At 46.4% G+C, this 24925-nt stretch overlaps 1 protein-coding gene across 1 annotated transcript; it reads right to left on the bottom strand.

Moving 5' to 3' along the window:
- Positions 1-15951: 15951 nt before the first annotated feature.
- LOC124699214 (heavy metal-associated isoprenylated plant protein 33-like) lies at positions 15952-17961 on the bottom strand. Its single transcript, XM_047231554.1, has 3 exons — positions 17881-17961; positions 17633-17708; positions 15952-17510 (listed from the first exon to the last, which is right to left on the bottom strand). Exons 1-3 carry the CDS (start codon positions 17908-17910, stop codon positions 15952-15954), a joined length of 1665 nt encoding a protein of 554 aa, XP_047087510.1. The 5' UTR covers positions 17911-17961.
- Between the last annotated feature and the right edge of the window lie 6964 nt (positions 17962-24925).

The following is a 24925-nucleotide window of genomic DNA, read 5'->3' as shown; positions in this document are numbered from 1 at the left end:
TATCATGTCACTTCTAGTGAAACTATATTTTTATTCCATCACATCTTATGTTCTTTACTTGGAGCGTCTTTTTGCTTTCATTTTTTTTTTGGTTTGAATAAAGTTGGATCCCACCATCCTTTTATTCGAGATATTACGCTCCGCTTTTTCATATGGAACACTTGTGATAAGGGGTGGCCCGATCTTCTCAGTAAGCAATGGTGGTGATGATGATCACGGGTGAAGGCAGCGGAGATACACGACGATGAAGTGGATGATAACTTGTATGACGCAACGAGATCTCTCGATTGGTCCTCGTCGCCGGATGCAACAGCTCTCAACCCTGCAAGATATTCGCAACTCCACACACTTGCGCACGTAGCCGCCGACCACGAAGCGGTAAGTTGCAACCGTCTAATTCCCAATGGAACAACGAGACCACACAAGACTTAAACGGGATCTACACAATATCCAAGCAATATGGTGTAGGGAATTCAATAGTTTTGCAGAGCAAACAACTAAGAACTAGGGTTTATCTTAAACGTGGTCTAAAGCAGCTAGGGGGTCGTCCAAGGCACTTATATAGGCGTCCGGGACGAGTTCTGGTCGAAAAATACAAGGAAAAACCGACCCAGAATAGATCTGGTCGAGACAGACTCGGACATGTCCGGTCTGGGGTCCGGTCGACCGGGCTGTGGACCGGCCGGTCCGGTTTGTGGTCCGGTCAACCGGGCTGTGGACCGGGCTGTCCGGTCAGCGGTCCGGTCAACCGGGCTGTGGACCGGAAAACTGCGAAGTTTCCGGTTTCCGTCCGGTACGAGGGGCTTCCTCCGGTTGACGTCCGGTTTGCGACCGGTCGACCGGGCCAGAACCGGGCTGGCCGGTCCGGGGTCCGGTCCGGCCGGGTTCCGGACCGGCCTGGACTTCTTCTTCTCCTCTCGCGCATGCCTCCCGCTCCTCCCTCGCGCGTCCATGAGATATCTTCATGTCCAGCTCCATGTCCAGCTTCACGGCCATCTTGACGTCCGTCTTCATGTCCAGCTGCTCCTCTCCTCGTGCGATGCTCGTCTCCTCTTGATACCTGATGATACATAAGTAATAGGACTTAGGCAGTATAAAGTTCTCATCAATCAAAGTATCGTTTAGAAACAAGTTCACCTGTTGTTTAAGTAGCTTCGCACGAGCTCGTGTTATTGGTCCAATCCTGACTTCGTTGGACTTGAGCTTCACGACGAGGTTCATCTTCGGTTGGTAATGACGGAGGTAGTAGTGAGGTAGGGATGTCCTCATCATCTCCCCCCTTCAAAAGGCGTCGACCCCGACGCTCCAAGGTCTTCTCCGTCATATGGTGTCAAATCAGCAACATTGAAAGAATTACCGACACCAAACTCATCCTCTGGAAGATCTATCGAGTATGCATTATCATTGATCTTGGCAAGCACTTTGTAAGGACCATCACCACGAGGCTTCAACTTAGACTTTCTCAGCTTCGGGAACCTATCCTTGCGAAAATGTACCCAGACCAAATCACCAGGCTTGAACAACATCTCTTTGCGCTTCTTATTCATCCTTGCAGCATTGCTCTTGCCTTTCTTCTCAATCAACTCTTTAGTCTTCTCATGAATCTTCTTCACATAATCTGCCCTCTTTGATGCCTCCATATTAACTCTCTCATGTATGGGCAAAGGCAACAAGTCAAGTGGAGTAATGGGTTTGAAACCATATACCACCTCAAAAGGACATAGCTCCGTGGTAGAATGTACCGCCCTGTTGTAAGCAAACTCCACATGCGGCAAACACTCTTCCCACTCCTTCGAGTTCTTCTTGATCATGGATCTCAACGGTTGTGACAATGTTCTATTTACCACTTCGGTTTGACCATCAGTTTGGGGATGACAAGTAGTGCTGAAAAGCAGCTTTGTCCCCAGCTTTCTCCAAAGCGTCTTCCGAAGTAGCTCATAAACTTCACGTCACGATCGAAACAATAGTCTTTGGGACTCCATGTAGACGTACAATCTCCCCGAAAAACAGAGTTAGCAATATGCGACGCATCGTCGCTCTTGTGGCAGGCAATAAAGTGGGACATCTTAGAGAATCTATCCACTACCACAAATATAGAATCATGGCCTCTCTTAGTACGCGGCAAACCCAACACAAAATCCATACTAATATCCTCCCATGGTGTAGTAGGTGCCGGTAAAGGAGTATACAAACCGTGAGGCTTCAGCTTGGACTTGGACTTGTTGCAAGTAATGCATCTCCGCACATATCTATCCACGTCCCGCCTCATCTTTGGCCAATAAAAGTAGTCAGCTAGCATGAGTAGCGTCTTCTCACGCCCAAAGTGACCCATTAAACCTCCAGCATGTGATTCCTGCAATAAGAGCAAACGCACAGACGATTATGGAACACATAGTTTGTTAGCCCTAAACAAGAAACCATCATGTATGTGATATTTTTCCCATGCTTTACCAAGAGCACATAAGCGATATGGTTCAGCAAAATCATGATCAGTGGCATACAAATCACATAGTATCTCTAAACCAGGAATTTTAACATCAAGTTGAGTTAATAGCATATTCTTCCTAGATAGAGCATCGGCAACAATATTATCTTTTCCCTTCTTATGCTTAATAATGTATGGAAAAGACTCAATAAACTCAACCCACTTAGCTAGACGCTTATGCAAAGTAGATTGGGCTTTCAGGTATTTCAAAGCTTCATGATCAGAATGTATGATAAATTCTTTTGGCCACAAGTAATGTTGCCAAACCTCAAGAACTCTAATTAAAGCATACAATTCTTTATCATAGATAGGATAGTTCAACTTAGCACCGAGATAATTTCTCGGAAAAATATGCAATTGGGCGACCCTCTTGCATCAACACACCACCAATTCCAATACCACTAGCATCACATTCAATCTCAAATTGCTTATTGAAATCGGGAAGTGCAAGCAACGGTGCAGAAGTTAACAATCTCTTAAGTTCATCAAAAGCATGATCTTGGGCTGCGCCCCACTCAAAAACAACACCCTTTTTAGTCAAATCATTCAAAGGTGCAGCAATAGTACTAAAGTTGGGCACAAATCTGCGATAAAACCCAGCTAGACCATGGAAACTTCTTACTTGACTCACATTCATGGGAGTAGGCCAATTTTGAATAGCTTCAATTTTAGACACATCTACTTCTACTCCATGCTTAGAGACAACATAACCCAGAAATATGACCTTATCTTTGCGAAATGTGCACTTCTCAAGATTACCATATAGTTGATTATCACGCAACACTTGCAAAACATGTCGAATATGTACAGTATGATCAGATTCATTGCGGCTATAGATTAATATGTCATCAAAATACACAACCACAAATTTGCCAATAAATTCACGCAAAACATGGTTCATCAGTCTCATGAAAGTGCTAGGTGCATTAGTCAAACCAAAAGGCATCACTAACCACTCATACAAACCAAATTTTGTTTTAAAGGCTATTTTCCACTCATCCCCTTCTTTCATCCTAATTTGATGATAGCCACTACGCAAATCAATTTTAGAGAACACAGCAGCACCACTCAATTCATCTAGCATATCCTCTAAACGGGGAATAGGATGACGATATCGAATACTAATGTTGTTTATAGCTCTACAATCTACGCACATACGCCAAGTACCATCTTTCTTAGGAACTAGAATAACAGGAACAGCACAAGGACTAAGGCTTATGCGAATATAACCTTTGTCGAGTAGCGCTTGTACTTGCTTCGTATCTCCTTCGTCTCTTCGGGATTAGTGCGATATGGCGCCCTATTGGGCAGCGATGCTCCGGGAATCAAGTCAATTTGATGCTCAATACCTCGCAATGGTGGTAGTCCTGCGGGTACCTCCTCCGGAAACACGTCGCCAAATTCCTGCAAAACATTAGAAACACCAAGAGGAAGAGGGGTCATGTCGTTAGAAACCAAAACCGTACCCCGGTACAAAAGCACAAGAGGCATGGCCGTAGGATCCTCACTAAATTCTCTCATGTCTTCTTTGGTGGCTAATGAGACTAAGGAATTCACTCTCTCACTTTTCGTTATATCACTCACGACATTACAATTCTCTCGCCTATCTATAGGAGCATCCTCCAAAGTCACTTCGATCTTCTGACGAGACTCATTGACAATTTGTTGTGGTGACATAGGCTGTAAGTTAATTTTCTTGCCCTTGTACTCCAAGTGATATGTATTGGCACGGCCATTGTGTTGCACAGAACGGTCATAGAGCCAAGGCCGACCCAATAAGAGGTGACAAACCGTCATAGGAACTACATCGAAGTCAATGCAATCCTTATACGGTCCAATCGCAAACTCAACACGCACCATGTGGTTTACCTTCATCTCACCATTGTCGCTCAACCACTGAATATAATATGGATGCGGGTGCGGTAGATACTTCAACTTCAGCTTGGTACATAACTCCTTGCTTGCTAAATTGCGGCAACTCCCGCCATCAATAATGACCTTGCAAGCCTTGTCAGGACCAACTAAAGCTTTGGTTTGGAACAAATTGCAGCGCTGAGTAGATGCACTAGGTAACACATTAAGAGCACGCTGCGACACAACAATGGTGCGAGCATCAGAAGGATATGCATCTTCACCATCAGTGTCATAGTCATCATCGTCAACTTGTGTTCTTAGTTGTGCTTTAATGTTTATGGCGAAGGCTGAAAATTGCTTCGTTGATTGCTATTTCGTTGGAATCAGAAAATGCTTCATATGGTTTGGAATAACTTGATACTTGTCAATTGTTTTGAGCTCTCATAGATCATGTTTAAGCTTTTGCATCATGTAGTTTAATCTATTAGTGGAGAACTACCGTAGAGCTTGTTAAAATTTGGTTTGCATGATTGGTCTCTCTAAGTCTAGATATTTTCTGGTAAAGAGTTTGAATAACAAGGAAGACAGTGTAAAGTCTTATAATGCTTGCAATATGTTCTTGTGTAAGTTTTGTTGTACCTGTTCATACTTGTGTTTACTTCAAACAACCTTGCTAGCCAAAGCCTTGTACTGAGAGGAAATGCTTCTCGTGCATCCAAACACCTTGAGCCAAAACCCATGCCATTTGTGTCCACCATATCGACCTACTATGTGGTATTTTTCTGCCATTCCAAAATAAATTACTTGAGTGCTACCTTTAAAATTTCATTCCTTTATCTTTGCAATATATATCTCATGGGAAAAATATCTTAAAAACTATTGTGGTGATGAATATGTAGCTTTGTGTCTTAGTTCTTATAAGTTGCTTGTTGAGCGGTAACCATGTTTCTGGGGATGCCATCAACTTTTTACCTTTGTTGGATATCGTGTGAGATGCTATGCATGTTCGTCTTGTCTGAAGTAAGGGTGATTTATCATGATCAAATGGTTTGAGTATGCATATGTTAGAGAAGAACATTGGGCCGCTAACCAAAGCCATGTATCATGGTGGAAGTTTTCAGTTTGGACATACATCCTCGATCTCTTATGAGAATATTATTTGTTGTTGAATGCTTATGCATTAAAGAGGAGTCCATTATCTGTTGTCTATGTTGTCCCGGTATGGATGTCCTAAGTTGAGATCTATTAAAAACGAGAAATCAGATGCGATTGATCTCCTTGGACCTTTGTACAGGCGGCATAGAGGTACCCCTTTGTGACACTTGGTTGAAACGTATGTTATGCAATGATAATCCATGTAAATCCAAGCTAATTAGGACAAGGTGCCGGCACTATTGGTATTCTATGCATGAGGCTTGCAACTTGTAGAAAGTATTATGCATAACACATATGAATTATTACTACCGTTGACAAAATTGTTTCTATGTTTTCAAAATAAAAGCTCTAGCACAAAAATAGTAATCCATGCTTCCCTCTGCGAAGGGCCATTCTTTTACTTTATGTTGAGTCAGTCTACCTACTTCTTTCTATCTTAGAAGCAAACACTTGTGTTAACTATGTGCATTGATTCTTACATGTTTACTTATTGCACTTGTTATATTACTCTATGTTGACAAATATCCATGAGATATACATGTTACAAGTTGAAAGTAATTGCTGAAACTTAATCATCCTTTGTGTTGCTTCAATGCATTCTACTTTGAATTTATTGCTTTATGAGTTAGCTCTTATGCAAGTCTTGTTGATACTTGTCTTGAAAGTACTATTCATGAAAAGTTTTGCTATATGATTCAATTGTTTAGTCATTATCTTTTTTTAGCAATCTTTTGTTTCAGATCACTCCATTCATCTCATATGCTTTATAATAATGTTGATCAAGATTATGTTGGTAGCATGTCACTTCAGAAATTATTTGTTGTTATCGTTTACCTACTCGAGGGCGAGCAGGAACTAAGCTTGGGGATGCTTGATACGTCTCCAACGTATCTATAATTTCTTATGTTCCATGCTACTTTTATGACAATACTTGAATGTTTTATACATACTTTACATCATTATTATGCATTTTCCGGCACTAACCTATTAACAAGATGCCGAAGCGCCAGTTGATGTTTTCTGCTGTTTTTGGTTTCAGAAATCCTACAAAGGGAATATTCTCGGAATTGGACGAAATCAACGCTCAGGGTCTTATTTTTCCATGAAGCTTCCGGAAGACCGAAGGGATTACGAAGTGGGGCGACGAGGCGCCACCACCATAGGGCCGCGCGGCCAGAGGGGGCCCGCACCGCCCTATGGTGTGGGCCCCTCGCGCCGCCTCCTGACCTACCCTTCCGCATACTTAAAGCCTTCGTCGCGAATACCCCTGTACCGAGAGCCACGATACGAAAAACCTTCCAGAGACGCCGCCGCCAATCCCATCTCGGGGGATTCAGGAGATCGCCTCCGGCACCCTGCCGGAGAGGGGAATCATCACCGGAGGGCTCTACATCATCATGCCCGCCTCCGGATTGATGCGTGAGTAGTTCATCCTTGGACTATGGGTCCATAGCGAGTAGCTAGATGGTTGTCTTCTCCTCTTGTGCTATCATGTTTAGATCTTGTGAGCTGCCTAACATGATCAAGATCATCTATTTGTAATGCTACATGTTGTGTTTGGCGGGATCCGATGAATATAGAATATTATGTCAAGTTGATTATCAATCTATCATATATGTGTTGTTTATGTTCTTGCATGCTCTCCGTTGCTAGTAGAGGCTCCGGCCAAGTTGATACTTGTAACTCCAAGAGGGGGTATTTATGCTCGATAGTGGGTTCATGCCTCCATTGAATCCGGGACGATGATGAGAAAGTTCTAAGGTTGTGGATGTGCTGTTGCTACTAGGGATAAAACATCAATGCTTTGTCTAAGGATATTTGTGTTGATTACATTACGCACCATACTTAATGCAATTGTCAGTTGTTTACAACTTAATACTGGAAGGGGTGCGGATGCTAACCTGAAGGTGGATTATTTAGGCATAGATGCATGCTGGATAGCGGTCTATGTACTTTGTCATAATGCCCTGATTAAATCTCATAGTGATCATCATGATATGTATTGAATCTTTATTTGTCAATTGCCCGCCTGTAATTTGTTCACCCAGCATGTTATTTATCTTATTGGAGAGACACCACTAGTGAACTGTGGACCCCGGTCCATTCTTTTACATCTGAATACAATCTACTGCAATCATTGTTCTCTACTGTACTTTGCAAACAAACATCATCTTCCACACAATACGTTTAATCCTTTGTTTTCAGCAAGCTGGTGAGATTGACAACCTCACTGTTACGTTGGGGCAAATATCTTGATTGTGTTGTGCAGGTTCCACGTTGGCGCCGATTTCACTGGTGTTGCGCCACACTACACTCCTCCACCAACAACCTTCACGTGTTCCTTGACTCCTACTGGTTCGATAACCTTGGTTTCATACTGAGGGAAACTTGCTTCTATACGCATCACACCTTCCACTTGGGGTTCCCAACGGACGTGTGCTTCACGCGTGTCAGCGTCGCACGAAGAGGAGAGGAGCAGCTGGATAAGAAGCTGGATGTGAAGCTAGACATGGAGCTGGCCATGAAGCTGGACATGAAGACATACCATGGAAGCGAGAGGGAGGAGAGGTAGGCATGCGCGAGGGAAGAAGAAGATGAAGTCCAGGCCGGCGCCAGGCCCGGTCTGACTGGCCGCCATGCCGGCGCGCCGGGTCTCCAGCCCGGTCCAACCGGCCGCCACGCCGGCGCGCCCGGTCCCAGGCCCGGTCCAACCGGACTCTTGACCGGACGACCCGGATCCTCTGCACGCCGGGCAACATCCAGGGGCTATGGACCCTTAGCCCGGTCACCACCTGGTGCCAGGCCCGGTTTTGACCGGCCTGCCCGGTTCCAGACCCAGTCGACCGGCCCCCTGTCCGGCCATGTCTGAGTCTGTCTCGACCAGATCCGATCTGGGTCAGTTTTCAATGTATTTTCTCGAATCTTGGTCGTCCTGAACCCCTATATAAGTGCCCAGGACGCCCCCAAATTAGGTTTAGACCATGTTTAAGATAAACCCTAGTTCATAGTTGATTGCTTTGCAACTCTATCGAATGCATACACCATATTGCATCGATTTGGTGTTTACCCCTGAAAGTCTTGTGTAAGCTGTTGTTCCATTGGGAATTAGACGGTTGCAACTTACCGCTTCGTGATCGGCGGATACGTGCGCAAGTGTGTGGAGTTGCGAATATCTTGCAGGGTTGAGAGTTGTTGCATTGGCGATAGGGACCAATCGAGAGACTCGTTGCGTCATACAAGTTATCATCCACTTCATCATCTTGTTATCTCCACTGTGTTCATCGTGTGTTCATCATCACCACCGTCGCTTACTGAGAAGATCAGGCCACCCCTTATCATCTTGGTGATATGGGTACGGAGGCCTATGTGGAGCCCCGATTCAGGACTCCACCAGCTTAATTATATTAGTTTATGTAATTGTCATATATGGACAAATTAGGGATTTTTAATAAATCGAGTCGGTCTTGGTTTGGGCCTGTCCAACCAAGTTAGGGAGGCCCATAGTGGGGCGCCCAGCCCAATAGGGGCTGGCCGGCCACCTCTCTCTCATATAAGGAGGTGGGGCGGCTAGGGTTTAGGTAGATCAAGTTTAGTCTAAAAGTTAGGTTATACCTAGTTGCGTGTGTTCACGTGTATCATCCCTCCGGGGGTACGGCGCTGCCGTTTATCTATACTATTATCCGCTGCGAAGGTTCTTGTGTTCATCAAGGATTGTCTAGCTCTTGGTTTGAGGCGGTCGTTCATCGATCCGTTGCTTGCTGGATTCGTTCCCTCTTCTCCAGGCTGCGTTCATCGCGTTGTTGGGAGGATTCTCTACCCCAGGTTCTCGCTGTGAAAGATCGGGCATCAATCTAGGTGGATCGGCTTGGATCCACCGTATCATGTGGTATCAGCTTTCTGGGTTGCTCACGACGAGGTTTTGTTGATCGATCTCTTTGATCGGTTTGCTGCGGAGAAGATTGGTTCTTAGATCGGAGGAGTTTGGCTCTCGGTCGAAGGAGGTTGGTTGGAGGAAGTTTGGAGTTGTTTGGGGCAGTTTGGAGGTCATCCATGGCTGTTTCGGAGGTCAAAATCGCGAAAAATCGTGACCGAGCATCGGGAAGAAGACGAAAATTCGCGACCAGGAAAAATCCGGTCGAAATCCGGTCAACCGGGCCGATGACCGGGCAGCTCGGCGTAAAATCCGGTCCAACCGGGCCGGTGACCGGGCAGCCTGGCGTAAAATCCGGTCAACCGGGCTGCAGACCGGGAAGTTCGCAAAATTTCGTCCGGTTTGGTTCCGGTACGATGCATCCGGTTGGCGGCCGGTCAACCGGGCCACAGACCGGACAGGCCGGTCCACAGGCCGGTCCAACCGGGCCCTGGGCCGGGAAGCCTGCTGCTATGTCTGTTTCTTCGGCGACGAAAACCAGTGTTGCTGCGGTCTTTTCTCCGACGCTTTCGGCTATTGATGCCGTTGATGTTGGTGAGTTTCCGGGCGATGTTCGGGCATGAAGTGTACTCTTAAGAAGAAGTCTAGTTATGTGTTCAATGACTATCTGGATTGCTTGAAGGGAGAGCAGCGTCCACCGTCCGGTCTTCGTTGGTATCTACACCGTCTTGCGACAGTTCAGGAGTATGAAGATTGGGAAAGGAACATGGAATTGGGTTTTGCTCGATGTCGCACATACAAGAGGAAGTTCAACAGTTCTTATGCATTTTACCTTGCTATACGGCGTGTGGACGAGGCATTAGAACGTTGTTGGGAAGATGCGGTGGACAGAGGAGAGTTTGCTGAAACTTGGGAAGATTACAAAACTTTTCTTCGTAGTGGTTTCGTGGTACCATACATGGAGGAGAGTGTACAGCCATCCCGAGTTGTACATGCAATAGAGAAAGTGGACAAGTGCATAGTTCCTATTAAGGAGATTGTTCCACTACCAACGAGTCACTAAGGTCGAGGTGAAATCTTCGGAGGAGAGGAAACTCGGCTCGATACTAAGAGCGCTGCCGTGATCGTTGAGGAGGATGTACCATTGAGCGGGCTGAATATGCAACTCAAGAAGGTACAGGGTGATGCTTGCAAGACAGCTTGACAAGGTTCGGCGGTGGAGTTTGTTTCAGACTCGGTGCATTGTAAAGGGCAAAGCTTGCAAGTTGATGATTGATGGTGGTAGCTGTACTAATGGCATTAGCAAGGCGATGGTGGCAAGCATTGGGGTTGTCTACATGGCGTCTTCCCGAACCTAAACATCTTGAGTGGTTGAATAGCCGTGGTATGTTGAAGATTACTCACAAGGTGCGTGTGCCATTTACGGTTGATGATTATGTTGATGAGATCGATTGCGATGTGTTTCCATTGGAGGTGTGTGGATTGCTACTTGGGCGTCCTTGGCGATATGATCGCAATGTGACACATGTCTGGGCGAGCAAATACATATTCTTTTATGCATGGTGGCAAACAGCGGACTTTGAAGCCTATGGGTGATGATCATATCAAGTCCGATGTGGAGTTAGTGGTGCGTAAAGAGAAGTTGCACAAGCCTAAAGTGCAGCATAAGGTGCATGATGTTCCGAGCATTGATGTTGGTGATGTTTCAGCCAAGCCTGTAGATGACAAGCCAGTTCTTGTTGGTGACAGGCCGGATGAAGCTACACTAGTTGTTGATGTGGATGTTGCAGCATGTGCTACAGTTCTAGTTTGTGTTGATGTCAGTACACAGACTGATGATGGGTGCGCTGATGGTGTTTCAGTGCATATGGCGCAGATGCGCGTGGGAGGAGTGGGAGGCGAGCAGGTTAGAGAAGCCATTGCTGATGGTGTTTCAGCCCGGTGCCAGGGCCGGCCGACCGGCTCCAGGACCGGCCGGGCCGGTCAACCGTCCGGTCAACCGGCGCCTAGACCGGCTGTGGACGAGCGCGTCAGTGGAGACAGTGGGCAGCAGCACTACCGTGCTAGGAGTACTGCAGTCCAATTTTCCGCGACACCGCGGATGCATCGAGGCAAGGATGGACATGTGAGACATCTATGTGGCCCAGGAATTACACATCTTGTGCAGGGTCATGTGCAGCGACACAAGGGTCCATCAAAACCTCGCAAGAAGAAGGAGTTGGCGCCAAAGTACAAGCTCATATGGAGACGAAAGGAGGTGTCAAGTGCTGTATCAAGTCAAGCAGGCCGCGAGGGAGGATGTGGTGTGGAAGGCAAGCAAGACTTGAAGACGGCGAGGACGTGTCATGTTCATATCACGTCACCTTTTTCAGAAGACCCTCACGCGTTGGGGACAACGCTTCTTGAAGGGGGGGAGGATGATATGGGTACGGAGGCCTATGTGGAGCCCCGATTCAGGACTCCACCAGCTTAATTATATTAGTTTATGTAATTGTCATATATGGACAAATTAGGGATTTTTAATAAATCGAGTCGGTCTTGGTTTGGGCCTGTCCAACCAAGTTAGGGAGGCCCATAGTGGGGCGCCCAGCCCAATAGGGGCTGGCCGGCCACCTCTCTCTCATATAAGGAGGTGGGGCGGCTAGGGTTTAGGTAGATCAAGTTTAGTCTAAAAGTTAGGTTATACCTAGTTGCGTGTGTTCACGTGTATCATCCCTCCGGGGGACGGGCGCCGCCGTTTATCTATACTATTATCCGCTGCGAAGGTTCTTGTGTTCATCAAGGATTGTCTAGCTCTTGGTTTGAGGCGGTCGTTCATCGATCCGTTGCTTGCTGGATTCGTTCCCTCTTCTCCAGGCTGCGTTCATCGCGTTGTTGGGAGGATTCTCTACCCCAGGTTCTCGCTGTGAAAGATCGGGCATCAATCTAGGTGGATCGGCTTGGATCCACCGTATCACTTGGTATCAGTGCCACCTTGCTGGAACTGTGTGCATATTATGATGAACAACTTGTGGTCAAGTTGAGTAAATGCGTCGAATGGGTACTTGTGGTCAATAGGCATGAGACATTCAACTTGTAATAGGTCAAACATATAAACCATACATGTTTTCGCTTTAGTTATGCCCATTCTTATGACACAGTTAACATAAATTGCATATCCAAAAAAGTATATGCTCTATTATCAAAATGTTGGCATGTATATTCCCTAGTTACTTTCTATTAATCAAGTGTCCTCATATACAAAATAAAAAAGAAAAATTTTGGACCAAATGGCATCACATACTTAAATGTTCTTAGTACTCTTATTTCTCTTTACACAAAATGACTGATTATTAAGCATGGATGTAGTGGATAAGAAATATCACTTTATACCTCATTTGGTTATTGCCATTATTTAAATAATGAATCATTTAACTTTGTGTAGTACTACTTGTTAGATCCAACATAGCAACAAACTCCAAAGGCCATGTTTAGTTTTATCATCTTCATGCTTGAGGGCGAGCATAGGTTAAGCTTGGGGATTTTGATGCATGTAAAATTCATACATGAGATTTGTAGTTTATTGATACATATTCCCATATAATTGCATCCTATGTAATGTAATAATCATGTTTTATATTGATTTATGGGGATTTTCCAAGATCCCCCTTATTTTGGTTATTACTCCGCGGAATAGCAAAGCGTTGTTTTGTGTATTTTTTAACTTCCAGGGACCTACAAAGTTAAATTGACATATGATTTTTTGAGGCTTAATATTTTGCGAAGAGAAGGCCCTGGAGTACTAGAACCTCACGAGGGGAGCCCGGAGGGTCGAAAGAGGCCAGGTAGTGTGGCCCAGGAGCGGGATCGCGCCACCCATGATCTTTCCCCCCTCGAGCATCGCCAGGCGTTCGTATTCATCTCCAGATCGATGTTTTGACCTAAAAACGCCTATAAAAAGTGTCCCCTACGCATCTCGGGAGGAGAGCGTCGCGGAAACACAGAAACATCAAAACAGAGATAGAACCAGCGAAGATTGGAGGTGGGAATTAAATTTCGTCGGAGCCGCCACCGGAGGGATCTCTACCTTCTCCAACATCTCCACCATCATCACCATGATGAAGAGGGAGCAGTCCACGTCTGGACTATGTGTTTGTGGTAGTAGATTGATCTATTTCTCTCGTGTTCTATCATTGATCTAGTACCATATGAGTTGACCAACATGATTATGGTAATATATGTAATTCCTATGTGGTGGATATTTATTCGATGAGTTGATATTTTAGATTGGAATCCAAATATTTGTAAGATGTATGAGTAGATGCATATCATGTACCATGTTCTTAAGTGCTTGTTTTGATCCAACTTGTATGGGAGAACATGTGTGGGGGAAGGTGTGTATTGATTGGATTAACATGGTGGTAGTGATTGAATAGTGACAACATTTGAGATCTACTATGATTTTAACCTATCTTTTGTTACCTTACTAGGGATTAAGTGAATTCATGTGCTATATTATATAGTGACAACTATGATAATCTTGTTTGTTCAAGGTAGCATATTTGTAATTCAAACATCATGTCATGTCAAAGTACGTAAGGCTATGCTATGTTAATTCTAGATTTTTTGGAGTTTTCTCTTTCTAGAGAAGTATAAGTTTTCTCATACACATAATGAAGTTTTATCAATATTATATTGCCTTGTGAATTGTTTTATGACCACTACACCTTTATGAGAGAGTAGACAAGTAAACCCATGAACCTAGTCCAATTTTAAACATAAGAAACAGCTTTTCAACACCATTGCTGCCATTTATATTTCCTACATTAATTAAATCCGAAAATAGAAAAATATTTTTACTATTAGCAAACACAAGCCAAAACCCAAAAATACCTTCTTATTATTGTTTTTACCTTGCTTGCCTAGTTATAGACTGTTTTTCTTTATCTTATTTACAAGTTATTTCAATTTTATTGATACGAAACCTTGTACTTGAAAATCACAGGTGGAGTTGGGGACATAAGAAAATTACTTTGTTTTGTAGGTTACTTGAAGAGGAGAAGTAAAAGACAGATCTAAGCCAATTCTCCGAGAGTTCGATATAAACCCTAGAGTCACCCTCTGCACTTGGAGTCCCAACGAGATGGTACACACGGAGTTGTTAACATCACCCGGCTATTGTCGATCAACGAGACAAGAGGGTGACCGAAGGTGATCGAAAGCATAGATTGCATGGACTAAGACTGGATGCACTATCATTCTTGAGGTTGTGGAATCAAATGATATGTGGATTAGAAACTATTTCTTTGGCATGGCCGGTTTCCACAGTGACATCAACGTGCTCTAGCGCTCTCCGGTATTGTCTTGTAGAAGGCAATGCTCATGTGGTCAGCTATGAGATTAATGGCAATGCATACGGCAATCCATATTATCTTGCTGATGAAATCCATCCAGACTAGGCCGCACTAGTGAAGACAGTATGTATGTAATCCTCCAATAGACAAAACGAAGAGGTTTGCCTAGAGACAAGAGACTTACAAGAAAGATGTGGAGCGGCATTTGGTGTGTTCCAAGCTTAGTGGGATATTGTTTGTCGCCCTGCTAGAACATGGAATGTTTAAACCATGCTTGAGGTGATGACTGTTTGTATCATCATGCACAACATGATCGTTGAGCAGAAGCGTGATGGTAACCTCCATGACCTAGGATTCTCTACATATGCACCTGAGCTCTCTGATAGCCACATATTTGCTCGTCTCCAAGCAATATTATTTGCATTAGTGGACATTGGCAGGGCACGAGAAGAATAAAGAGTTCTCATAGCATATAATTTTATTTTTTAATTATGAATTGTGTTCTTCCTTATTTTCGGCGATACATTGCATGTGAATTTTGTGTTTATTTGGATGCAACAAGGAATTTAACATTATTTATTGCAACATTATTATTTTTATGCCTATATGTTATTTGGGTTGAAAATATGGTGAGAAATAATCTAAATGGATGGCCCGAAACAAAATTTGTTTGACCCATGGGCTCCCCGACCCAAACAGGGCCAAACGGCTATTTTGGTGTCCACGGCCCGTCCGCTTGACGTTTTTCGTGTCCAAAATATGTCGCCCTAATGTGAAATGTGAAATTATGCATAAGTTTTGAAGGAGTGTCACAAAATTTGAGATGGTGTAGCGACTCTTTAGCAGGTTCCTGGTAAAATGCAGAATATACAGTCGTTTCTCCTGTCATACCAATGGAGAATGCAAACACAAGACAGAAAATTGACAACACAGTCGTTTTGCACATTGTTGATCCATCTACCATCAGTCAATCACATACTATTGTTGTTCAACTGTAACAGCATGGAGCATTCATCTCTTATGACATCTATAGATAATTACTGTACCTACAATCGCCTTGAAGCAGGTTTCACATCTCTTCTTGTCTTGTTTAGCTCGAAAGAATGGTGAAAATGGTGAAGCTAAATTAATCAAGAAGAAACAGAAGAGGGGCGATCTAGATGGGGACACTTCCGATGTTCCCCATGGTACACTACTGCCGGATCCATGGTCTTCCTTTTTCGACCATGAGCAGCGGTGAGGTGATCGATCTCTCACATCACCGAGCAGCTGTTGGGGTCCTCGTCGCTGAAGTAGTTGTAAGGCTCGCCGGCCGGCGGCTGCGGCGGCATCGCGTAGGCGGTCTGCATCGGGTACGACCCCATCGGCGGCCGGCCGTAGCCGTAGCCCATCTGCGGGTACCCTCCTGCGCCGCCGCCGCCGCCTTGGCCGTTCATCATCATCATCTGCTGCTGCTGCTGTTGCTGTTGCTGCAGCAATGCCATCTGCTGCTGTTGCTGTTGCTGATGCTGGATCAGTTGTATGTACTGCTGCTGCGCCATTGGGTTCCCGGCCGCGGCGGCAGCTTGCAGCATCTCCGCCGCTCCAGACGGCATGCCACCGCCGCCGCCACCCCCAGCGCCCTGGTAGAACCCCGCCGGCGGCATGCCCTGCACGGCGCGGCCACCCTGCGCGCCGCCGCCCGCGTGGGCGTGGCCCATGGCACCGCCCATGCCAGGGAAGCCGGCGCCGCCCATCATGTTAGGCCTGAACATGGCCTGCTGCTGCTGCTGTTGCTGGAGCGGCGGCATGCCCATCGGGCCACCGAGGCCGGCGGCCGGACCGCCCTTCTTCCCCTGGACCGGTGCTCCTCCTCCCTTGGCGTTGTTCTGCTGCCCACCACCGCCTCCGTTCTTGCCGCCGCCGTGGCCGTGGCCGTTGCCACCTTGCTGCTGCTTGCCACCGGCATCTTTCTTGCCGCCGTTGTTCCCCTTGATCTGCACAGGGATCTCGTTTCCGCCGCCTCCCTTCTTCCCACCATTGCCGCCGCCGCCCTTCCCGGCGTTCTGCGGCGCGGGCATGGGCTTCATCATCATCTTGGGGTCGTCGTAGATGTCGTCGTCGTCGTAATCGTCGTCAAAATCTTCGTCGTCGAACTCATCGAACTCGTCGTCGAACTCGCTGCCGCCATCGTCGCCCCAGCCGTCGTCGGGGAGGCTAAACTTGACGGACTTGGGGTCCTTGGCAGGCGCCGGCTGGAACGGCGCCTTGGCCGCGGCGCCGGCGTCCATGAACTGCGGCAGCTTCATGCCCTTCATCTGCATCTGCTGCTGCAGCTGCTGGAGCTGCTGCGGCTTCATCTGCAGCTGCTGCTGCAGCTGCTGTAGCTGCTGCTGTGTCGGTGCGGGCGCGCCCTGGCCCTTCATCTGCATCTGCATCTGCTGCTGCATCTGCTGAATCTGCTGGGGCGTCGCCCCCTTCATCTGCATAATCTGCTGCATTTGCTGAAACTGCTGCGCCGTCGGCTGCGGCACGGCACCCTTCGCGTCTTTTCCGCCGCCGCCACCGCCGCCGCCCTTCTGGGCTTTGCCGCCGGCATCCTTGTGATGGCCCTTGCCGCCGGCGTCCTTCTGCTGCTGGCCCTTGCCGCCGCCTCCACCGCCACCGTCAAGGTGGAGCTTCTGGAACTGGTTGCTGACGCCGCCGGGCTTGGAGCCCCAGAGCACGGCCGGCTTGCCGGCCTTGTTGAGCTTCTTGATGATGGTGTCCGGATCCACCAGGCCGGACACCATCACCTTCCCCTCCTCTGCGTCGATGTTGCTCTGGTACACACCTGCAGAGAAGAAGATCCATGAATCCAACACATTTTCCCCTCAATCTTGGTAACAGGAAAAAAAGAGAAGAGGCAGACAAGTCTGCCATGCAGTTTTACCGAAAAGCAGTCTTGTTTCTTACCATCGATCTTGCTGAGGATCTTCTTGACCTTCTTCTGGCAGCCATCGCAGTGGATGTTCACCTTGAAGACGCAGGTCTGTGGATTTGGGGATGGAAACACGCACACAAACATCATGCAGGGAGATCAGACAGGGGAGCAAGCAAGGTCAAGAAATTTCATGGCAGGCAGCGAAAACAAGAAAGAACATATATGTGGAAGAATGTCTTGGGTGCAGAGGAAGCAAAGGTTAGGAAGAAGAAGAACCCACCTGTATCTTGAGCACCTCCTCCTTGCTCATCACTGACTCCCTGCTTCAAAATGCCGGCGAGCACCGCCACACAGACGAGAGACGGGCCTCGCAGATCTGAGCGCACAAACACACACGCGGATAGGGAGGCCTCAGATGAGGAGGGGGAGTAGAAGGCAGCTAAGCATTGGACATTGCTCTCTTCTGGAGTATCTCGTTGAGAGCGTGTGTGGGAGTGAGAAGGAGGAGCTGCCTTCTCGCAGACGACAATATAATACTGTCGCTTCACACACTCACACACAAAGAGCAAGTGTGTGATTGCAGAAAACCACAAGGAAATTAATAGGGGAGGGGTGGAGGGGAGAGAGAGAGGAGGAACCTCTCTCTTCGGCTAAGATATGTATAGTACTGTAGGAAATTATCTTCTGCTAAGCTAAGTAGGAAATTATCTTGGGACAGAAAAGAAAGTAGGAAATTATAACAATTATTAACACGCAAGAACCGGGAGCGTTTCTTTACCCTTTTCAAGGTTTGTTCCTCGATCTTTGGCCTTTGGAAGCCTTTCGCTTTGCCACTTTCAGTTAGCAGTATAAATTTGTGACACTTCTATTTTTAAACGAAGCGAAGCGAGTAATAGTAGGTAAATGTGGTACTCCCTCCGCTCCATAAAATTTATCTCAACTTTGTCTAAGTTTAAAAGTATTTAGGTACTATATTAAGACATGTTTCATCGGATGAATGGACCACATCGGTCGCAGGGAGTGATGTGGATTATAGGGTGTAATATGTGATTGTGGAGTAGCTAAACGTAGTACTAGATAGGAAACTATAACAATCATCCTATAACACGCAGGAACGGGGACCGTTTCTTCTTTACCCTTTTCAAGATTTGTTCCTCTTTGGCCTTTGGCAATGGAAGCCTTTCGCTTTGCTATCTCAGTTAGTAGCTAAACGTAGTAGTAGTAGATCAGTGAGTAAGCAGGGAGCGGGACATGTGAGGTACCCAGGTGTTTACAATACTGCTGCTGTTACCAATGCGTGTCGGTTCCTTTGGCCTTCTTCCTGTGAAAAAAAAAGGAGTGAGCACGGAAGGCTTGCTCGCTCCGCTGCCAAATTTTCCACAGCTTTTTGTTTGTCTTGTTCCGCTGCCGATTGACGAAAACCAGTGGCTTTTGCCGGACGGCCGTGAGTACTACCGTTCGAGGGGAAATATGCCGTTTGGTACTACCGTGTTAAGAGCTCTCTGCCAAAAACAACTGAAGGCTCGTCGTGTAGAGTTTAAACCATGTTGGTGGGTAGTACATGCTTTGCCAAGAAGCTGTGCACGACAAAGCCACGTCGGTACGTTGCAAGCTTTGCATTTGATGCATGGTAGGCGTTACGATTTCGACGGTGGTAGAAGAGAGAGCGTATGCAGCACGATGACGGAAGAAAAGGTGGTCGTAGCTCCTCCAACGGATGCTTCATTCAAGTGTGATGCGTACGCTACCCCTATACACGACAATACTATCAGTATACCTGGCCATATGTCGGGCCGGGCCAGGGCGAGGAAAGCCCGACGCTGAAAAATTAGGCCCAAGCCTGGCCCGACCAAATACCCACCAAGCCCGTTGGGCCGCGGGTCAGGCCATAGTGTAAATAGTGTTTTCGGGCTACCCACGCCCGGCTCGGCCCGGCTATCGAGCGAACATTTCCAGGCCCATGTCTGAGATTTTCGGGCCGGGCTGCCCATGGCCATGTATAACTATGAGAGGGGCCAAAAGTACCTACACAACATTTCAGTAGGCGGATGGTTTTTTTCTAGCAGGACCTACAATTTTACATAAAGGACCCTACATAGAGATGAAGAAAAGCAATTGAATCCTACAAGTCCTCCACCGCGACAAGATGCGCTCAACACCACGACCGTCGGCATCGTCGGAGGGGCCAAAATCACTAGGCAATAGGCTGGCGTTGAGCATCGTGACAAGGTCGATGAAGGGCCTCCTTGATGGCACGTTGGTCTAGAGGTCGAAGACATTGTAGTGCACACGACATGGAGACATTTCGGACACACATTGCATCAACAGCGGCCCGGTCCATTTCAGACACACGTGGGTTGGTTTTCTCTCTTTCCTTTTCTATCAACGGGAAACACGAGACATGCTTGTTCGGGCTGCTGATGAAGAAATGCTCCTCCGGGTTGGGGCCTCCCGACGGGTCACGCTTGAGGATGCGATGCGGCGGGTAGCATGGGACCCCTCCACGGCGTCGGGGTTCCGACTTTGTAGGCAGTTTCCGCTGGGGGGAGATCAACATCTCCTCCTTCAGGTCAGGCTTGAGCAGCTCGGTGACGTCCGTGGCAAGACACTTGGTTCCTACCCGCCCTACCGCTAATGCGTTGAGCAGTGCCCGCGGCTGGCCCAATATCCCACTCCGAGCAAAGAGAATCCCATCGGCAACATCAGGGGGGTCGCGATAATGACAGTTTCGCGCAAGGCTCCTCCTTGGAGGAGTCAGGTGTAACAACCCGAAGAATGACAAATCGGGAAGGGTAGATATAGAATATGTGTGCTGCATCTCTAACATTGATGGAAATTTTCCAAAAATATATTTTCTTAAGCCAAAGGCTTTGGATTTGAACTCCACAGATGAATAATCCTTGTAAATTGAGTTTGATTCGGATCTTACCTTTGACATATTTCAAAAAACAACTTGGGGAAAGCTAAAGCAAAGTCAAACCTACATTGTTTGTAACTTATTGTGTGCTATTTGTTGAGATAGAAGTTGACATAATTTAAACCAATTTGGTTTGAATTCAAAATACTTAGTCAAACTTGAATTTAAATAGTTTAGAACAAAGACCTGAGTCTTTTGACTTCCAAACACATAATTCAATTATTAAAAGACTTTGATCATTCAATATATTCCCAAATCAACTCATACATCAAACCATCAAAGGAAATTCAAAATTGAAATTTAAATACGGTATGAAATTTGGGACAACTTCAAATATTTATATAAAATAAAGTACAACTCAAAGATAGGGAATTCTGGACCAACACTCAAGTAAGCATATGGGATGATTTCTACAACTCCATAGAGTGTATGAAGAATGGTGTCATTGTGATGCCCAAGGCCATCAACAGGGAAGTACGCACCATGCACCAAGCCACTAAGTACCGCTTTATGGTTAATACCTTGCAGCAGATGGGGTTATTTGATCTTGTGTGTCTGAAGCCCGGTGGTACAAAGGGAGTTGGGTTACATTGCCCAATCCTCGTCCGTCAATTCCACTGCACCATGTTCTTTCATGATGATCCCGCTCGCACCATGACTTAGATGAATGAATAAGAGAAGTACTCTTGCAATTACCTTGACTTTTGCGAAGCCATGGGATTTGGTGGTGGCCGTGCTCATGGTTTCAAGATTCACTCTCGGGATAAATTCACTCATGGGGACATTGCTTTCTGTTATCCTCCCGAACCTACAGTTGATCCTCCCACTATCTCCGGAATGTACTATTCTTACTTTGTGCTTGCCAAGCTCTTCCGTGAGAATCTCATCAGCAAGTCAGGAGATACAAGTGAATGTCGTGCCTACCACCTTAATTTCATGTACTATTGTCGTCCTGAAAACTTGAGGACTATTGATGGCTGTGACTTCCTCTACTGTGAACTGAGGCGCTCTGTTCGAGACCACATGACTCCCAACTATGCTCAGTATATTCAATAGCTCATCAATAGAGTTGTGCCAACTCCCAATAACAAGAAAGGACAACTAATCAAGATGGAACCTTACAAGATTCCCCAGCAGGGAGATAGACCTGAAGTTCCAGCTATGATGCCTTCTGAGCGCCGTTCCCAGGAGAGGCATGATCCTGCAGCTAGCTCCAGCTATTCTAGGCGCCCCAAGCGCGGTGCCTCTCGCTTCTTGGCCAGCCTATGGCAGATGTGCAGGAATACCAATGATGTTCTCATCAAAGCCTTGCCTTGAACCAGGAAACTAGGAGGCGCCAAAATGAGTTCATGGCTGCAAGGAATCACCCTGTTCCTCCTCCTGGACCTGAGATGGAGCCTGTGGTTGCACCAACTTGGGAGATGCCTCCCATTGATGATGAGATGCTCCAGAACTTTGATCTCTCCCTATATGCTCATGGTGTTCTTCCTCCTAGATCTGCTCAGGACCCTGATGCTGCTGGATATGGAGGAGGTGATGATGAAGACATTGAAGACTATGCAGATGATGATGAGGAGGATGGTGATGGCAGCTCTCCACCTGCCGGGACAGAGTTCTATTGATGGGAGCGCTAGTATCCCTGCTCTTTTTTTCGCCTTTTTGGTGTTTCGATGCCAAAGGGGGAGAAGAGAGTAGAGTCTAGGATCACGGGGTTCCTTGGTTGCACAAGCCATGCTGATACTTTATTTGCTTCTTATTTGGCTTGTTCTTATTTGCTTGCTTTTCATTTCCTGAACCATTTGCTACTTTAAATAATTCGTGTATGGACAAGTATTTGTATGCTTAATCTCTATGTTAGTATGATTATGCTTTATGCTTATATATCTTGATATATACATGTCCATACCATGCTTGTTTCCTAAAGATATTGGGGGAGCTTCTCATATTTCACAAATGGTGCACTTTGCATTCAAACGCAAATTCTCCAAGTGCACACATTATGGGGGAGCTGTCTTAATATCCTATATGGAATCAAGGTTTAAGCTTATCATAATATTTATATGTGACTCTAGCTCGGTTTGTCATTGTATACCAAAAGGGGGAGATTGCAAGGGTATTTTACCCTTATCCATTATTTTGGTAACAATGACATCGTTGCTAGAGTAACTGGACTAATACATGTCTATGAGATTATTCCCAGGTATTAGCCAAATAGGCATAATGGTGTATCAATAGAACAAGAAGGAAAAGGGAGACCCCCCCACTTCGTAAAAAATGAAGAACATCTCCTCAGCAACAGGACGGTCACTGGCCTGGTTAGACCGGCCATGGCACCGGCCAGCCCGGCCCCTTGACCTGATGGCTTCGTTGCATGGAAAACAAAAAATTTCTACCGTGAATATGAACAAAAACCAAGATCCAATCTAGGAAGAAGCAAGATCTAATCTACCAAGATCGAAGCAATGAGATGTATATGAGACTAGCCATCGAAGATTCCAAAGCCTACGAGATTAGATCTCGTTGTTGATGTAGTCAATCGTCCCGTGTTGCAATCCGGCAGCACTTCCGTACTCGGTCGTGCGTACGGTGTCGATAAAGCCCGTCCTCTCCCCATTCCAGCGGGCAGCGGAGGTGTGGTAGATCCCCTCGGAATCCCAGCAGCACGACGGCGTGGTGGTGGTGGTGGAGGAGAAAAGTTGCAGGGCTTCGCCTAAGCCGGAGCAGACTTGCGGTGGAGGGAGAGGGGCGGCCAGAGGTGCAAGGGTGAAGGAGGGTTGCGCCTCCTTCCCCCTCCCCTCTTTATATGGGGGGGTGCGGCCAGGGTTGCCTTGGCCCCTCCTCCAAGCCTATGGCCGGCGGCCAAGAGAGGGAAGGGGGGAAAACTCCCCCCCAAGTTGATCCCCTCTAGGGTTTTGGGAAACCCTAAGGGGTGGCCGGCCTGGGCCTTTGGGGCTTGGTGCGCCTGGCCCATTAGGGAAAGGCAGCACCCCCTCGGCCCATGTTGGCCCCCTAGGTCGTGGGCCCCATGGTGGACCCCTCCGGAACCTTCTAGAACCTTCCCGGTCTTCCACCGGAAAAATCTCGAACTTTTCCGAAACCTAGAAATAAACTTCCCTTATATGAATCTTATTCTTCGGACCATTCCGGACCTCCTCGTGATGTCCTGGATCCCATCCGAGACACCGAACGAACTTCGGTCTCCATCTCATATTCCGAATCTACTTATGCGATATCGAACCTTAAGCGTGTCACCCTACGGTTCGTGAACTATGCGGACATGGTCGAGACTCCTCTTCGACCAATAACCAATAGCGGAACCTGGAGATCCATAATGGCTCCCACACATTCAGCGATAACTTAGTGATCGATTGAACCATTTACATACGATACCGATTCCCTTTGTCACGCGATACTTTACTTGTCCGAGGTTCGATCATCGATATCTCCATACCTAGTTCAACCTCTTTTCCGACAAGTACTCTTTACTCGTACCATGGTATGTCATCTCTTGTGACCTAGTCACATGCTTGCAAGCTAATCGGACGACATTCCACCGAGAGGGCTCAGAGTATATCTATTCGTCATCGGGATGGATAAATCCCACTCTTGATCCATATGCCTCAACTCGCACTTTCCGAATAATTAATCCCATCTTTATAACCACCCATTTACGCAATGGCGTTTGATGTAATCAAAGCATCCTTCCGGTGTAAGTGATTTACATGATCTCATGGTCGAAGGACTAGGTAACTATGTATTCAAAGCTTATAGCAAGTTGAACTTAATGACTTGATCTCATGCTATGCTTATTTGGGTGTGTGTCCATTATATCATTCATCCAATGACATAACCTTGTTAGTAAAAATTCCAATGTTCATGATCACGAAACCATGATCATCTATTAATCAACAAGCTAGTTATACAAGAGGCTTACTAGGGACTTCTTGTTGTTTACATAACACACATGCATCAATGTATCGGTTAATACAATTATAGCATGGTATGCAAACATTTATCATAGACACAAAGATATAATAATAACCATTTTATTATTGCCTCTTGGGCATATCTCCAACAGGACCGGTGCACACCGGGCACAGTCCAGGGGACTTTTTCCCTTTGCCTGGTGCCTGCCCGGCTGGCCGCCCGGTTTTGACCGGCATCGTCTGGTCCCACGCCCGACTGGACCGGTGATACGTCTCCGACATATCGATAATTTCTTATGTTCCATGCTACATTATTGATGATATCTACATGTTTTATGCACATTATATGTCGTATTTACGCATTTTCTGGAACTAACCAATTAACAAGATGCTGAAGGTCCAAAACGTATCTACTTTCCCGAACACTTTTGCTATTGTTTTGCCTCTAATTTGTGTATTTTGGATACAACTAACACGGACTA

The sequence above is a fragment of the Lolium rigidum genome, chromosome 3, assembly GCF_022539505.1.
Source record: "Lolium rigidum isolate FL_2022 chromosome 3, APGP_CSIRO_Lrig_0.1, whole genome shotgun sequence".
Lineage (NCBI taxonomy): Eukaryota > Viridiplantae > Streptophyta > Magnoliopsida > Poales > Poaceae > Lolium > Lolium rigidum.
This window is presented reverse-complemented; position numbering and strand designations above follow the sequence as displayed.